Source organism: Rhinoraja longicauda, chromosome 9 (assembly GCF_053455715.1).
Source record: "Rhinoraja longicauda isolate Sanriku21f chromosome 9, sRhiLon1.1, whole genome shotgun sequence".
NCBI lineage: Eukaryota > Metazoa > Chordata > Chondrichthyes > Rajiformes > Arhynchobatidae > Rhinoraja > Rhinoraja longicauda.
Genome location: NC_135961.1, coordinates 19506325 through 19525175, shown reverse-complemented (window position 1 = coordinate 19525175; position 18851 = coordinate 19506325). Strand labels below are relative to the sequence as shown.

The window sequence follows — 18851 nt, the reverse complement described above, 5'->3', positions numbered from 1 at the left end:
ATATCCAAAGAACACAATGTATCTAGATCACATCTATTCAGTTTTTGATATCCTCAAATGAGTATTTATAAAACCTTTTTATTCACAAAATGCTGGAGAAACTCAGCAGGTCAGGCAGCATCTCAGGAGAGAAGGAAGGAGTGAAGTTTCGGGTCGAGACCCTTCTTCAGACTTTGGTTTGCATCTCCCCTTAAAATTAAAATTAAATTATTCATTTTTTTTAAATCCAAAAAGCAAATGTATCTAATTTGCTAAAGATGCATACTCCATCTTTTACAACTCCTGCCTAAAATATACAGCAGTGTAATTTTGTGAACCCTGGAGGAAACAATACTAAGTTAATAAAAGTGACATATAAAAGATTTGCCATTTACAGTACTTTGCTTGAGGTGATGCCATTTTAATACTCTAAATTTTTTTTATATAGAATTTTTTTTCAAAGGGACTAGAAGCAAGCTGTGAATTTGTTTCCTAAACATATGCTTCCCATAATGATATTTCCTGACAAATAATAACTATTGCAGATAAGGGCTGATTCACATCATATTATGTTTTCCTGTGCCACCATGATGCCTTAAAAATCTGATCATTTCCCTAACACTTGTGTTTCCAGCCCACTAGTTAGTAGTAATGTCTATTTGTCTCTTATATCACTTGACTGAATGACTCAACTGGTTATATTGTGCATGGTCCTACAGATCAGAGATGTCTATATTCATATTTAACGACAGGTGTTTTGAGTATTTGAGACACACCATCCTTTCTCTGTTTTAAAATTGCTTTGCTATGCCCATTTGTTTTCTCTAAGTTTCTAATTTATCATGACTCATTTAGAATCTTTTCCAAGCTACAGAATCTTTGAATTTTAATAAGACTCCATTGTTGTTTGTGTCACTGATTTTGGATAGTCTTACCACTTGTCATTCATTATTTGCTAAATAATAACTGTTAATTTTATGTTGTTCATTTAGTAATTAATCTTTTTATTTAAAAAATAAGTGTTGATTAAATACATGGTCATTTTTTAACTTGTGTCAGGAAGTACGGCATGTGTTGTGCTTTGAGTCTAAGAGATTTTCTAGTTCCTGATTGATTATTTGTGCATTACAAAGCCGTTCTGATGAAAATTGGGTTGTATTGATTCTAATTAAGGCAACATTAAATAAGATTTACCAAGAGATACCGCTTGCAGCTACTCAATTCCCTGAGTGATGAGGCTGTCTAAACTGATGCAAACGTTTCTTGCTTTCTCTTGCCTGGCCTTTCTATTCTAGTCAACAAGATTGTCTCACACCTGCTTGTGGCTGAGCCAGAGAAGATCTATGCCATGCCTGATCCCACCGTTCCTGACAGTGACATCAAGGCCCTTACTACCCTATGTGATCTGGCTGATCGAGAACTGGTGGTCATCATTGGATGGGCAAAGCATATTCCAGGTAAAAAAAAAAAATCAAGCATACACATTGCTAAGCAAGTCATGAAGATGAATAAAAGTGTCTTTAAGTGTTTGATGCTGACCATTCAACCAGCAAGAAACGACAAAAATGTCTTTATTAAGAGGTGTTTTCTCCAGTGAAAAGCCATCAGCTTTCACTGCTATTACATGACTCAAATAATGGATTAATGGACATGTGGTTTTATTTATATTTTCTTTTGGTCATTTGTAAAGAAGCAAGATCAGAAATGGATTAACACTTTAGGATCACAGCAATAGTTCTGCATCAAAAAACTGAGATCTCTTCTGATGAAATTCCCAGCCATGTCCTTGCAGAACTCGGATGTTATCTGCTCTCTGAGGGGCAATCCACTAAACTACCCTTTCCTGTTGCCTGAACTGAAGGCCGCATTTTGCCCAGTGACTAACCATAGATCTGGGGTCTCAGATAGCCTGCACCATACACCAAGCTCTGTATCTGAACTGATGGCTGTTACTATCAAACTGAATGACAGTGTGCCTTCATTTTCATTCTCTTACGCTTCACCCATAGTCAGGTCTGAAAGATAAGATACATCAGGGTAGAGGGGGAAAATTAAGTGCATACTTACACCATCTGCAATTTGTATATAACATGAGGAATTGGGCTGTGGGGAAGTGAGATCTGAGAAGATGGATTTGGAAAATCATGCCATTGTCTTTTGTGGAGTGAGTTGTTCTGATGATAGGGGTGCATTTCATTGAATGCCACATTGAAACTCTGTGACCAATGTCATGTGTGGATTCATTGAATGTTTTGCTTCTCTGCAAAATATCCTTAGAACTGCGCTTCTTAATACACCTCCAAAACTATCTTCTCCCACTGCCTTTCTTCACGTGTCTCGAGGGCCTGCAGATGGAGGTCATATTTCTTGACATCTCTCACCAAAGTCTCCCAACGGACCACAGAATATTTGAACGTGTGCTCCACCAAGTTATCACTTCATATAGCAATGTGTAAAACATTAAGAGTAATGTCTACCAACAAATGCTGCTTAGATTCACCTCCCTTTAAGAGGTGTAGGCAGAGTTTAATCAACATTGGATAGCTTGAACCATTTACAAAGCCAAGGCCATTGGCAATGCATTAAGGCAACCATAATATGATTAGCATTGGCTGTGCGCTGAAAACATTGAAAATGAGTGGGCAGCATACATTTCATGTGTTGCCTGTACTTGGATAATAAGCCAAGGGCTAATTTCATATCGTGATCCCACTGTCAGTTTTCCACCGCAATCCAATTTAAACCCCAAAGTTCTTAATTGAAATAATCTGTTGATCCAGGAGTGTATTTATATTGCATTTGATCTAATCTTGGCTGTTGATTAGTTCTTTATTATTTATCAACTTTTGCCAATGCGCACTTAGGGTTGTGGAAGTTAATTTATTACATAAATATAATGTAATTAGTTCTGCCTTGCATTTCTTCACATCTCAAGCTGATAATGTGACGCGGAGACATAAGAAAATGCAGATGGTGGAATCTGGAAGAGTAAACAAAGGAATTTAGCAAGTCAAACAGCATCTGTGGGGTGGGGGTGTAGGAATGGTTGACATTTTGGGTCAAGAACCTGTATCAGCCCTAAATGAATTTAACAATATGATCCTAAATTTACTGTGATTACAACTTTCCTGAGGAGCGATTGTCTGCAAGCTCTTTCACTTTCTAATAATGTCAGCTTTGACCACGGTGAAAAAACCTTGACTTTAAAACTGATTTAGGCTGAAGCTTGCAAAGATCCAACCTCTAACATCCTTCCTCAAAGTGGGTAAAATTTAAATGCACGATTGAGACTTTTTCTCGGCAATGGCTGCGTTTTTTCTTTGGCAAGTCCAGTTAGGACTTTCAGCTGAAAAAAACAGTTCAATTTAGTAATCTGTTCCACAGAAGAGACGAATTTGTGTGCCACATAGCGTCTGAAGCATTATTTAATGGTGATAGTGAATTAAGAAATAGGGTTTTGATAACATCAGCTTTTCTGATGTGCAGAAAGAGACCAAAGACGTTGCTTTCATTAATTCTGTATCACAAAGCATTTAACTCAGCTGTGTCCACAACAGAGGCAAATATTTAAAGAAAATATAGAATGACTTTATCAGCAAATAGAATTAGGCTACCCATGCTAATAAAGCAGCTGAACAGAAAGCGGGACGTTATGAAATTTGAACAGTCCTTATCTGACAAAGAGCACAATGAAATTAGACAGTACTTGACTTCAGTTATTTTAAGTTAAAGTGGAATGAGTGGGTACAAGAGACAGAGGTTGTGCCCTAATAGTCCTTTACTCTGACAAGGCCCCCACCATTACCATCCTTTTATGTTCTCGGAAATTGCCCCTGCTCTCTATTCTGGCTCATATCTGTCTGTCTTTTTTTTTCTCTCTCTCTCTTTCAATTTTGTATGTGCTTGGATAAGCACGTGCTAACACAATATGATTGAGCTGTAAAATGGAATCCTGTCGGCTTTAATCTCTTTTATGTAGATACTGTGGTACTTCCACACTCTGCTTCATCCAGTCTATTGTGAGTCAGATTGGACTGGGGAGTAATGCAGGCTGAATCAAATATTGCAGCTAGGTTTCACACATACGATAAAAAGATTATCAATACAGCAGTCAGACGTATTGTTAGACTTTGTGTTGGATTAGAATATTCCTGTGTTACCACATTAGTAAAATACTGGAGGTGCTTATTCAGGCATTGCTTGGAAGACACACTGCACTTCATCCCAATATTATAAGATTTATTATATCTTCTTTCTCTGTGTATTAGCTACATTCAGCACAATGCTTGTTTGACATCCGCCTACAAGTACTCTCTACATTTTTAGTTTGTGGAACTTGCATGTTCTCAATGTTCTTCAGTAGAATATCTTTACCATTTCTATAAATTTTTCACCCAGATCATTACATTTGCTAAAAAATAATATAAAATGTAACTGCAGGGAAAGAAACACTGTCTTGTACCCAATATTTGAGAGTTGGATCCTGGATATCAGGTTATGATCCCCTGAATTAAATTCTGTCCCCTCCAAAGGCAGTAAGCTGACTTTCAAATTGAAAGCTGAGGTATTCCTTGTATCCTGGTGTGCAGGGCCTTCTCTATAGCAGGCATTAAGTAACTAATATTTACATGCCCAATTCATTTTGGCTCCCAGTCCAAGTCAGATGGGAAATAAGTGAACTTGCATTGAGCTTGCTTCACTCATAGAAACATAGAAAATAGGTGCAGGAGGAGGCCAGCACCGCCATTCATTGTGATCATGGCTGATGATCCACAATCAATAACCCTTCTCCCCATATCTCTGCCCCCTGTGGCAGAGAATTCCACAAATTCACAACTGTCTGGGTGAAAAAGTTCCTTCTCACCTCAGTTTTAAATGGCCTCCCCTTTATTCTAAGACTGTGGCTCCTGGTTCTGGACTCACCCAACATTGGGAACATTTTTCCTGCATCTAGCTTGTCCAGTCCTTTTATAATTTTATATGTCTCTATAAGATCCCCTCTCATCCTTCTAAACTCCAGTGAATACAAGCCGAGTCTTTTCAATCTTTCCTCATATGACAGTCCCGCCATCGCAGGAATCAATCTCGTGAACCTACGCTGCACTGCCTCAATTACAAGGATGTCCTTCCTCAAATTAGGAGACCAAAACATATCCCATCATGATCTGTTGGATCAAGTCTCATGTATTCAAATAGGCTACTGGAAAATGCTCAAAATAGTGTCATCAAATATTTCACTTGTGCGATTGGCATAAAGTTGATGAGATTAGAATAGATGGGCAAAAAAGCTCAGCACGGACGTGGTAGGCCAAACGGCTGTTTCTGTGCTGTACGACTGTGTCTCTGTGCCACAATAATTTCTGTGGTCTAAAGGATCATTCAGGGTTTTGGAAATTACTGCGAGCCATGCCTCGATCAGAGAGTGTCAGGCACTTGCCAGTATGCTTCATTGGCTTGCTTGATTGATGTTTCTAGATTTCCTATTTAATCCAAATGAACCCAAGGCCTAATTCCATTTGGGTGTCAGACTGGCATCTTCAGGCATGTGTTCAGAGTATGCTAGATGTCCGTCTGAGATGAATTCCTGCCCCTTGCAGGTACTGAGTACTTCTTCACTACCTCACAAAGTCCCAAATGCTTCATAGCTAATGAATAACTGTTGTTATGTATGTAAATGGATGAAGTTGCATTACCCACAACCAACACATATGATGAATGAGTAGCATTGTTTTTAAATTGTGGGAAATGCAGCGCCAGAGACTGGGAAATGAAGCATTCCCATAAGTAGTATGTTTAAAATGGAAGCAATTGAATAGTATTATGATAAACCTAGACGTTCTATCACGTGTGGCTTTTGTCTCCTTTTAATATTTTTTTGTTTAAATTATGATTGCATGTGATATCATCACGAGCTGGCTTTGAGACATAGTTGAGCTCAACCACATGAAGGAGTTCATTTATCACCACTGTGTAGAGTAGTTTACCCGGGGTGCTTCAGTAAGCATATAATTTTAATTGTACATTTTAATTTGCTTCATTTGTACTGCCACACACAATTATTCTTCCCAGCAGTTTCCCCAATGATAAATGCACAAAAAGTTTGAGTAGGTCTTTTCAAAACATTACCAATTGCAAAAGGATGTTAGTAGACAATTCATTTGTACTTTTCTTTTAAAATCTGTACTGAAGGCAATATATCCTCCTGACAAAGAAAAGTTGTAATAATAAAATGTGAGAAGGTATACTAGGCAAGAAATTTGATCCATTACTACATATTTACATGTGTGAATTACGAGTAGAAGTGATTTGATTCAACTTAAATCATAGAGAGATACAGCGTGGAAACAGGCCCTTCGGCCCAACTTGCCCAAACTGACCAACATGTCCCACCTGCCTGCATTTGGCCCATATCCCTCTAAACCTGTCTTATCCATGTACCTGTCTCACTGTTTCTAAAATGTTGCAATAGTCCCTGCCTCAACTACCTCCTCTGGCAGCTCATTCCATACACCCACCACCCTTTGTGTGAAAAAGTTATCCCTCAGATTCCTATTAAATCTTTCCCCCTTCACCTTAAACCTATGTCCTTTGGTTTTCAAAATCATGGCAGCAGTCATTCATGAGTAAAATCATATCCATCCAGAAATTGGCCATTCTGTCTTCAATTCACTGTCACACAATGTTTAAGATATTTGTAACTTCAGATAGTTAGCGATATAGAAAAGAGGAACCTGCTCCATCATTCAGTATGACCATGAATTTTTGCTTTTGTGCCCCATTCTTGATCGCTCCCTAAATCCCTTGATCCCTTTACTATTAAGAAGTACATCTCTCTCCTTCCCTGAATTTACATAATGACTTGGGCTTCGCTGCCTTCTAGAGGAGATAATTCCACCATTGTAGCCTTTCCACACTGTGCAAATCAGAGCTCCATTCTGTTATCACTTCCATCATTAATCACGTCTCCAAGTTGTTTCTCCTGCAAGTATTTTTCAATGGAGCATTCCATTTTATTTTCTCAGTTAGGAAGAAGGGTGGGGGAATTAGTGAAGATGCTGAAAAGAAACAGGGACTTATGGAATAATGTATTCTGGAAGATTCATGGAGATGTTTGGTCATATTCATGCATGGTGTTGCTCATTATCCCCATTAGACAATGAAACCTTAAGCGCATTTGTCAGTAGACTGTCGATGGAAATTTCTCCATGCATTAACCACAGTTATTAGTATAGTTGATGTTATTAAATGTTGTTGCCAGCAGTAAAAAAACAAAGCCGTATTAAACATTAGTACATTGAGGGAATCGGAGCTGCAGAGTGTCAGATTTACAGTATAGCTGGGGCATAAACGTTATATTATATTACTTTTATATTAGTTATATTACTCTTTCAAATAGTGATGCAGCCATTGCAGAATTGATCGAATGCTGAATTTTCTGAAGCAATGTTAAAGTGTGGTAACTCCAGAAGCAGTTCTTAAATCACAGTGATCAGTTCTAAGGATATCAGTTCCTGAAAACCTGTTTTCATCTCTGCCATCCATGTCAATAGTCCTACTTTTTTTCCCCCAGGAAGAGGAATGTGCCATTCATTTCTTTCCGATATTAATTGCATTCTTACAGTAAACAGTAATCATTGTTCAGTTGAATCAAACCAATAATATTGGTGCATTCAGTACTAAATCTAATGAATTTTGTTTATACTCTATTCCTCTGACTTCTTACGGAAGCTTTTTTATTCTGCTTTACATCTTTTAAAAAAATTACTCCATTTCAGTTCCAGGATTTGAAATTATCACTATATTTACCCAAGCACAAATTAGAAATTCAAATATGTAAATATCTCTCTGAGATATTTCAGAAATCTTTATGCATACTGTTAACGTAAAGCCTGTTAGCACGAGTATGCAATTTCTTGTTAAAGAGTTAAATAAGTTTACTTAATCACGGAAACAGCTGTGCTGCAGAACTCTGTTGCAACATAAGTTGTTCTATAGATTCTTTGTAGGCTTTGGCTCATGATTTTATTTTAGGAATCCCGAGTTAGAAAGGAAGATAAAGCAGCTTGGAATTTTGACAGATCTAAATTCCACTGAATAAAAATGTAATATTGTCTCCTAAACAAACAAGCTGCCACACATTTTTTAAAAATATCTATTTCCCCTTCACTTGAAAGTATTGTTTTCCAGACGTTTTTCCAGAATGTCAAAGTCAATTTAATGCATTTCACTACACTGAATAAATCAGAACCGAAATCCTTGCTAAAATGTGAAAACTTGATTTGCTCAAAGGAGCTTAGGGCAACTATTAATCAATACATCCAGGATGTCAGAGCTGAAGCCCTGATAGACAGTGATGCATTTGGATATTGGTTGAAGCAGATGGAGGCCCTGCTATAGAGGGTTGTGGCTGCTGGGATGTTCCTGGTAAAGTCACATTCAATTCCACAGAGAGCTTGTCATCACCTGAGCTGAAACAAACCTTTCTAAATCAGCCGCTCATCAATATAAGCAGCCCAATCTCTTTAGCAAGTGTTCTAAATATTGCTCCCCTGTTTATTATATCGCCCTCTCACTTGTCCCATTCACTCAAAGTGCACTTTTTCTCACTGCCTGCTTTCTCCCTACCACAGCATTTTGCCCTTTTTAACGGTAAAAGGGAATACAACTTGATTCCGGATTATCTGATTTTGCAAAAAAAAATTGTCATTGTTGATTAAAAAATAAAGATATAATGCAGAAGTAACATGACTAACGAGAACCTATCAATGACAGAGGACTTGCTATTCCCACAAAAACTAATTTAATAAACTGAGTGGTATTGTCACCAATCTGAGACGTGAAGGAAAAAGTCAACTTGTTTTTCGTTGGCACAGGAAGAGAGCAGAATCTCTTTGTGCATGATAATAATTTCTTGTGTTCATTTGCTACCCAACAGTCCATTGTTATTCCATGTTCCACAGCTGCTTTTTGCCTGCAGAATTGTTCATTGATTTATTTATTTTAATTCCCCTCCCCCTCCTCACTATTCCACCGACTCCTTAAAAAAAATCTTCCCTGCAAATTGATCTGGTTATCCAGTTGAAAATAAAACTTTAAATTGTTGCATTCACAACAGCTGCCGTCAGCTTTATTTTCCCAGAAGCTTCTTTGTTCTTTAAATCTGCAAAATCTGTGTTGGAGACTGTGAAATCAACCATGCAAATAGTGCCACCAATAACTGTGTAAGGAGGAAGCAAATAAACACTTGTTTAAAAATAACGCTCACTAAACTGGTAGCAGCCTGGTGTTTACTATTATAACGCTTATAATCAAGTCAGATCCACTCCTCGGAGACTCTTAGATCTCAGTGTTGTTGAATAGGAAAAGTAGGTAATTAAAATGATGAGATAACACGTTGCCACAATGTAATAGGGTACCAGTTTGCTGTGTCATAGTGTGGTAGCAAGTGGGTTTGTTCATTTTCCCAAGCAGGGAATTTCCCATCTCAGAGGTGCAATTGGGGAAGTTGCTGGTCAACTGCCAAGCAAATTTTCATTGGGAATGAGGAAAAACTGCAGCTCATGTTATGATCCTGTCCATTTCAGGAGTGCAGAGGAGCTAGGGAGTCAATTCATACCTGTGAGTTTGAGTGCATGACCTGGTTATCTAAACACCATAAGTGTTAATACCCATGCATCTTTAAAGCAATGCTTTTCATAGCTAAGGTGGATCTGCAGCTGCTTAACCTTCATGAAAAAGGATTAATTACCAGCACGGAACAATGTTGAAATGAGTCAGCACATTGCTGGCAAGGCTCAGGTTGACCTGGCTAGAGAAAGCCTGGTAAATGAGGATAGCTGGGTGTTAATAGCAGCCTTGGCTTTACTAAATAGTGGGAGTCAGCAGTTTTAAACCTGGCTGCTGTAATTCCCCCGTAAGAACTTGATCATTTGCAAAGTTAAAATAGTGCAGGCCATTTTCTTGCCGCTCCCGCAATGACAACACAAAAGTTAATTGAACCTGAACTTGTCAGATAGTCTGGCATTTCTAGCAAGCAGATCTTTCTTATTTTACATGGATATTTTTAGTTACACAAATATAGAGATTTACTTTTGGCATTTGTGTATTTAATAGCGAAAGGGACCTTTAAAATATAAAAAATATTGTGATTGGAAGTATCTTGTTTATTTTTAATAATTTATCAGATTAATTGTTGTGATTGCAGGGATTATAGTTTGGAATGTTGGTCTTTTATCATTATATTCACTATGGTAATACTTTATTCTCAGTAGATTCCCAGCTGCATGGAGATATGTATCCAGAACTTATGATGTTCAAAGTAGTTACTGTTGATGGTTCTGTACTGGTACTTAAATGTTCAGTGTTTCCAGGTTGTGGTAAGAAATGTGTGAGAAAACATTTGTCAGCATGACTTGTGCACAAGGTCTCTGCTGTCACTTCAGTCCAGTGCTGAGAGCCACACTGTTGGAAGTGGCAGCTTTCATAAAAAACAAAATGTCTACTTAGCTGAGAGTAAAAGAGCCTGTGGTATTTTTCACCAAAGTGCAGGTCTTTTCACTGAATCCAGCACAATATTTCTCTCCCATCACCTCCAAAATAGATGGTGATATGTGGCATTCCTGCTCTCTCAGCAATAATTTACTGATATCCTCAGAGAGAACAGAACAGTGCATTATGTAGAGACAAAGAACTGCAGATGCTGGTTTCTACCAGAGATAGACACAAAGTGCTGGAGTAACCCAGTGGGTCATGCAGCATCTCTGGAGAAAATAGGATGGGTGATTTTTCGGGTGAGGACCCTTCTTCAGACTGGAAGTAGGGGGAGGGGGTTGAAGGTGAAGAGCTGGAGACGAGAAAAGACCAGGAACAGCACAGCACGGTATAGCATAGGAATGGGCCCTTCGCCCCACAATGATTGTGCCGAACATGATGCTTAGTTAAACTGATCTCATCTGCCTGTAGATGATCCATATCCCTCTATAATCCCTGCACTTCCATGAACCTATTTAAAAGCCTTATAAACACCACTCTCATATATGCCTCCAACACCATCCCTGGCAATGCATTCTCTATTTGTTGAGGAGTCCTTTTATATTCAATTTCCCTTCAACTCTGGTGGTCTTTCCACAACTAGGGTGGTCCCAAGGTGCCAGGTGCATGCTGCTAGTTACACCACAAAACTAATCTCTACAATAGCACGCATCTAACCTGCTGCCACAGTCAGTGATAACCTAAGGAAAGCATATCCTCATATAAGGATAACTTCATAAATTAATAGAAATTAATGGTTCAAATACAGATTAAAACAAAATGCCAAATACTTCTGTTTGATTGCTTGCACAAATTCGGGTTTACTAGTGTTTTGCAGCTAATGAAATACTTTTGTCTTTTGTTTCTGCACTTTGTACTGTTATCATGCAAGAAACATGACTCCTAAATTCACCTAGGTACTCTCAAGCAGCTATGGGATAACAACCATATGGGATAACAAGTCTGTTATAATGAAGTTAGAGATGTGATAAATAGTGGTCAGGATAGTAGGAAGAAATTACCTGCATGTTTTTGGAAGCAGTGCTGTCATTTATATACAGCTAAAGTAATGATTGGGGGGCAGCTCCTTTTAATGTATAGTCCACTGGACCCCACCTCTGTCAGTGTACATATTGCACTACAGGTACTTTGAAAATTCAGTCTAGATTTTATGACCAGAAAGTCCTTCACACAAGATGTATGGCTAATATAATAATGTTGAACCTTGAAAAGTTTAGTAGTTTCGATAGAATATACTTAAGGAATACTTTTTTTCTTGCCCTCCCAAAAAAAGCACATTATTTTTATATCAATCTAATAGACATGCCACATCTAAATGGCATAAGAGTCTCAGGATACACCACAGTGCACAAAGATTTAGTCTGTGTTGATAAATGGAAAGGCAACATATAGTAGTTAGTTACTTCCTGCAAAAAAAAGCTAACATCACAGCCTTAAAATCTGTACTGCATAATCTAACAGTTTATTTTAATTGAACTGTCTTGAGTAATGCAAAAAGAATTATTTTATATTTAGACGGTACTTTAAAAAAAAGTTACATGAAGACATGAAATTATTATTTTTTAATAGAAAATAACGATAAGGACTTTAGCAGATGCAACTAATGACACATTGCCTTTTCACACATTCAATATTGCTTTCAGCCAAGAGTCACTTATTTATAAAAAAAACGGAGCTCGGAAATTAGAGCAGCCTAGCTACTGATGATGGTCTTGATAAACGGTAACAAACACAGCTGGGTTTACAGTATATTGCCAAGTTAGTTAGAATCTGGCGGGTGTAAAAAAAAATTGTCATGAGAGGAGCATTTTGTCTGCAGAACGGCAAGAAATGCTTTCCTGTGGCTGCTTAGTCAGGGATATCAGCCTGTTGGCAGGGAGTGATTGCCAGACGAAAAACAAGGTATTATTGCACATTTTTCCCTCTTATTAGTTTGATTACATTTGCAAATCAAATCAATCCATCAGTCGTGATCAGCTGTGTTCAGAATTCAAGGAATGGTAATCTTCTTCTAATAAGATGCAAATGTGTCACATCGGTAAGTAACCAATAAATCATTGGTGTGTCATTGGCAATCATTAAATATCAGAATGAACAGTCAATTTTTAGTATTTTCAATTTGCGATATGCCTCTGGAATATAAAGATAGATGGACGTAATTACACAAACCAAACACTATTTCAGTTCATTCCAGACAGCAAATTTACTGTAAGGAATAACTTGGCTGTCATCACAGTACATTATTCCTCACAGTTCATGCAAAGTTCACAGACAAGCATGAAATGGCCATTTCTTTCCCCAATAACTGTTCAAATGGGCCATCCTTTCCATCAGAAAGCAAGCAGGCAGGGCTGGCAGGCCTTGGAAATGGAATTGGATACGAGCTGTCTGAGTCCACTAAAGGATTGTAACCTCTGCACATCAGCAGATGGGAGCAATGCATCAGGCTAAGCAGGGATTCCAGCATCGGGACAACAAGGAGCTGGCATTTCTGTCAAAAGCCCGTTGACTTTGTAAAATTAAGGTTTGCGTAGCGATGCCATTCTGCATTACCCTGTGGCTGAATAATTAATTATTAGCATTTAATATAGCTTAATTTCCAGAATAGACCACATTCTTTTACTACTGTATTTCTACAAAATATATTTTGTTTTGAACCAAAATCTCATTATAATTGAACGTCGGTGATAAACCCTAATCTTCCACGGCAGCATATTGCCCAGATAGGAGCAACACACACACACACACACACACACAGCTGAAACTTTGTTCGTACAGCTGCAAAATTGTTTTGCCGTTGAAAACCAGATTAACACGAAGTGGAAGTATTTTATGCTTATTTCTGGGAGCCACCGCACCTCAGGGAAATTCGGCTTATTTTTTTCAAAGCAATTTTCATTCTTCCCAGTACTTTTATTCCAGCATAAATCTCCCAAAAATGGAATGGCCACATTCAGAATTCATTTACAGTGAAAATTCAATTCATTTAAGAAATCATCATTTTTAATTACTCATAGAACAACCACCTTCCACTGACTCTATTATCCTGCAAAAAGAAATTGTGAAAGGGCTTTCATCAGTAACATGGGAGGCTCTCTGTGGCTACTTGCTCAAAGATTAAGCTCCCTGCTCAGTGCTGTTCTTCAGCAATTTGTTCATATCCCTTTGACCTCTTGAGAGAAACTCCTAATCCCCTTCCTATCAATGTAGCATCCTTACATTCAGTGGCCTGGGTAGAGCAGATGTGGTGAGGATGTTTCCAGTAGTGGGGGAGTCTACGACCAGAGAGCACAGCCTCAGAAAAAAAGAATGTTCCTTTGGAATGGAGATGAGGAGGGATTTCTGCAGCCAGAGGATGATAGTCTGTGGAATTCATTGCCACAGATGGCTTAGTTTTAGTTTTTAGAGATGCAGCACTTCAGCCCACTGTATCCGCACCGACCAACAAGTTCTATCCTACAGATTAAGGACAATTTGCAGAAGCAAATTAACCCACAAATCTGCACGTCTTTTGAGTGTGGGAGGAAATCAGGGCATCCGGAGAAAACCCACGCGGTCACAGGGAGAATGTACAAATTCTGTATAGACAAGCACCCGTAATCAGGACCCTGGGTCTCTGGTGCTGTAAGGCAGCATCTCTACCACTGCCACTGTGCTGCCTTGTGGCTGTGGAGGCCAATCCATTGGGATTTTTAAAGCAGAAATTGTAGGTTCTTGATGAGTACGGTTATGGGGAGAAGGCTGGAGAATGGGGTTGAGAGGGAAAAATAGATCAGCCATGATCGAATGGCGGAGGAGATGTAATGGGCCAAATGGCCTAATTCTTCTCCGATGTCTTATGATTTTCAGATCACTTCCCTGTAGCTGAAAAAGTGTTACATGCACAGTACATGGCAGAATGTTCCTGTAGGCACTGTTGCAAACATCGTGCCTGTCATGTTGCACTGTAACAGTTGCAAAACTTATTATACATCAATAGGTACGGCCATTCTGAAACTGGCAAAACAGGTTTCAGCTCACTGGTGCACAAGAATAGCCAACAATGCTGTTCTCTTAAGTTTCCGTTTGTGCAATTTTCAAAACAATGTTATGGTGACCCAAAATTCTGCTTCAATGCTTAAGAAATGCCATAGAGCAATTTCCTTAAAGGTTTTTCAGCTGAAGACAGGTACCAGATTTTCATAACTCAGACATAGAGAGAGGGATGAATGGCCTTTTGGAAAGGACTATTATTAAGCTGTCTATTCCACTACGCCCAACGTTTCCATTGTTTAGGCTATGCATATTGTGTAAATATTAGGTATTTAATTGCTTTTGTCTATTTCCCAGCCAATCGTTGATTTTTTTTCTATGGGATGAAGGGATGGTCTTTTGTAACTATAATGGTTGCTAGCTGCTGCAAGGCACCATAGAATTGTACAGCACAAGAACAGGCCATTCGGTCCACAATGTCCATGCTGAACATGATGCCAGGTTCAACTAAAGTCCTCTGTCTGCACATGATCCATATCCCTCCTTCCCTAACATATCTATGCGCCCCTCTAAAAGCCTCTTAAACTCAACACTATCACATCTGCCTTCATAACCACCCCTGCCAGCATAATTTCAAAATTATTTATATCGGAAGTGTCAGAAAATGTAACTGCAAATGGAACCATCGGTCTTATTATTTTCCCCACAGTTTTATAGTACTTTTATAGAAACATATTTTCATATATCTTTTTCCTCTGTTAGTCGTGATATCCCCAAATAGACAGTGAAGCACCCTTAATCTGCACATCATTGGTGATGTTCATGTCGGGTTTCAGAGTCTATATTTTTTACTGTGCTAATACACAGAAATGCCCCACCGATAAATATTTGGTGCACTTTCTAATAAAGGCGGGGAGGAAGAAAAAACAATGGGGGAAAAAAATATATATTCAGTTGTCCCATTCACTTGTGACAATGTTAGCTTTTGTAAAAGGGATCACCATTTCTCAATACTTTTGTCGCTGTCACACACACGGGGTCTATATCGTCCTTTAAAAAATCGCTGAATTAGCTGAAAAGAGCTGTAGACTTCAAGAACAAATCTACTGGGGACTGCCGAGGGAAGAAGAAAGAGTAAAACACGACACAAGACTGAAGAGCTAACAGATATCTGGAGAGGGATGCCCCTCATGCACAGCTGCTGCCTCCCTTAGCTCATCCTCTTCTTTTGTCAATCTAAGGTATTGTGGTTGCATTTGTGCAGGGATTTATAGTTTATCTTTATCTATTGCTTCATCTGTAGGTAGCTATTATAGATGCCTGGACTGGTTATTGTTTGGGGGTGATAGATCTGTCTGTACTTCATCAAAGAAACTGGAGTAGCTAAAAGCCATTGGGTGAAGCTTATGATGAAATACGAGCCATCAGCCTCAGTAATGGCTGTAAAATTTCATAATTACATGTCCTTTATTACATTGCATAATGATCCTGAAGCAGTATGAAACAATTAATTAAGATTTTGAACCATGGCTTTTTTGAAATTAAAAGGTACTCAGTCTGTGAAATGGGGAAGTGGCTTTCCTTTAAAGCATGAAGGAGACGAGTGTTCAGGGAATGTGATGTATTGAGCCAAGGTTTGTAAGATGCACTGAACTAGGGAAAATTCCTCTCAAGCAATCATAAATGAAGTATTTTGTACAAAATGTAGTGTCATAGCATCCTAGATTAGACTTGTCACAACTGCCATTTTCCATAGCCATTTGCCTCATTCAGTGTTTTTGGTGCAGCTGATAAGAAACTGAGTGACTTGTAAAGTGCAGGCATTTTTTAAAAAGAAACTACCCCTGGTTTAGCATTCCTCTCCAAAGGCTTTATCAGTTTCAAAAACATAATACTGAAAAAATCCATCAAAATATCTGATTTTCCTTGCCTCCACACTGAATAAATTGCATACAATAGGAACCCACCGATTCACAATAAAGAACTTTGGTGGGAAAAAAAGTTTATTTTGTTAATTTTATTTAATATTCTCTGGCATTCTCGTTGGCGGATATTTTATGCCACAGTGCAAAACATTCATGTGTTTAAGGGCTCGATGAATAAAACATCGTCATGTTGTAAAGGGTAGTATTTGAAGAACAGTATTTAAAGTAATAATTGTCAAGATAAGAGGCAATTTAATGTGAACAAATAAAGATTGTAACTCAATTGGTTGGCATGTAGACTGGATTTACTAGGGTAGAGGATTGAATTTTCTTTATATGTTTTTGTTCATTGTCTTTTTACGAAAGTAGTCCAATAAATCCCCAAACTGGCACTGCACAATGGAAAACAGATGATCAGGTTAGATTAGAACCTTGAATAAATAATCAACATGATATCAATCACAGTGCAACTGGACAAAATTTGATGTGGATATCAATTTGATCAAAATAACTACCAGGGGATTACAAAATTAGGGAGCAAAATTGCTCTGCACAGTAAACACATGTTGTAGTACTTTATGTATCGTCTCTACTTCCAAAATTTAGTTCCATTAACTACAGTGGAATCAAATTTCTGGAATGAATTCAGCGTGTGCCGTGTGTAGTGAAGGTCAAATGTTTGTCCAATTGCAGTCATGCAGCTGACACTAGTATTTCACGGAAACCAACTCCACAGACAGAGAGGCCATTCAGCCCATCAGCAGTCTCTTTAAAAGAGCTCCATGGTTAGTTCCATGCCTCTGCTCTTTCCCCATTTTATATCCAAAACGTAATATAGATTGAAATGATAGCTAAATGCCTTTTTGTTATTGCAGGAATTTAACTGACAGTATCCAAATATTAGATTTTAATAAAAAAATTACTCTTAGGTAAAGCAGAGGTGCTTATTATACAGTTCCTAATAGCTAATAAAATGAGAATATAATATTTCCATGCGATAGTGCTGTAATACAGAAACTGCACTTTATACCAGTAATTCTTTTTTATTATATTTAATATTTGCATCTGATTTTAAAATACACTTGTGAAAGAAACAGCAGCAAATGGTGGAGAATATATTTTTCTCAATTTCAAGTAATAAATTCTACAATTATGAAGTTACACCATCAGAATGGATAAGGCATGATCCTCTTCATGATCAGGCGGTCTTAACTAATACTTATTTGAAGTGAATGCTCAGCAGTGTATTACTATAAAAGCATTGTACATTGTAAGCTCATGGAAATGATGAGGAAGGATTCACCATCTCCTAAATAGCTTGCACCAGGGGCAGAAGGAAAAATCACACAGTTTTGAGGTAACGAGCTAGAACATTTGACTAGTGCAGAGTTATCGGATTCCATTAAAGTCATTACTGGCAGAGTGCACAGGTGCCTCCTCCCGCCCCTTCCCCTAGCTTTGCTTGCGTATTGCTGTGTGGATGCTGTGTGGATAATGGTGTCGTTCTTACAAAAATCCAAGTGTCATTGCCTCTGATCACTTGTCATTCCTTAATGGAAACAAAATAGTCCTCCCAGTATGAAGCCCAATGTCATTTCACTACCCCATGCTGTCCTAGCAATAGTCAAATGACAGAGTGATTCTCAGTAGGAGTAATTAAAATGTAAATATTGATATTTTATTATTTGAAATTACTTTGCAGTACAGCATTTAATGTTGCTCCATCTGTGCAGCTCTGTTTAGTGGTCACTTAAGTGCAGCTCTGGGACATGAAGCAGCAGTTCAGTCCTGTCATGTCAAAATGCTTGTTCCTGCTTAATTTTGATATCTAATTAAGTGGAAAAGTACAGTCCATACTGTAATCCAGGCATCTTAAACAGCTGCTTGGGTATATTTAGAATTAATCTTGGCTATGAATTGTCTTAATGTATGCAATTAAGAGTCTGCGCATTCCTAATTAGGTGTATTAGAATCATGCAGCTTACCATCCTGGTATAGACTTTGGGATATCTGCCTCAAGAGTAAATGATAATGCTACTAAATGGATTGTGATAAACATGGCAGTGTTAAGATATTTTTTTCATCCTGCATTGCTGCTGCATAGAGTTTCATCCCTTGTTTCAGTGAGATGAAAGCAGCCCCTGATAAAAGCTGAAACCACTTCAGTCTGCTCAATGGCACCAGTCTACGTTTCAGTATGTCTCCGTAGCTCGTCAGGGAATTGGGTGTTAAAATTCTCTAATTTTCACCATATTCACCATCGTTTAGCAAACAGAATTATTCAATATTTATCGAGTATTGAAACTGTTTGAATATAGGCAGAAAAAATGGCCGATTCATCAAACGTTCGTGATGCACATCTTTGCAAAGTGTTCAAAAATTATTTGGTTAAGGGTTCAAGCAGATGTCTTCAAATCAGCGTAT

General features: G+C 38.1%; 1 protein-coding gene across 13 annotated transcripts in view; it reads left to right on the top strand.

The window, feature by feature from the left end:
- The window catches only part of esrrga (estrogen-related receptor gamma a), a 248388-nt gene that overhangs the window by 215251 nt on the left and 14286 nt on the right, over positions 1–18851 (top strand). For all 13 annotated transcript variants that reach the window (XM_078404917.1, XM_078404915.1, XM_078404919.1 and 10 more), the window contains one exon: positions 1275–1436. In XM_078404917.1, the coding sequence (XP_078261043.1) occupies positions 1275–1436 (162 nt within the window). The remainder of the gene's footprint in view (positions 1–1274; positions 1437–18851) is intronic.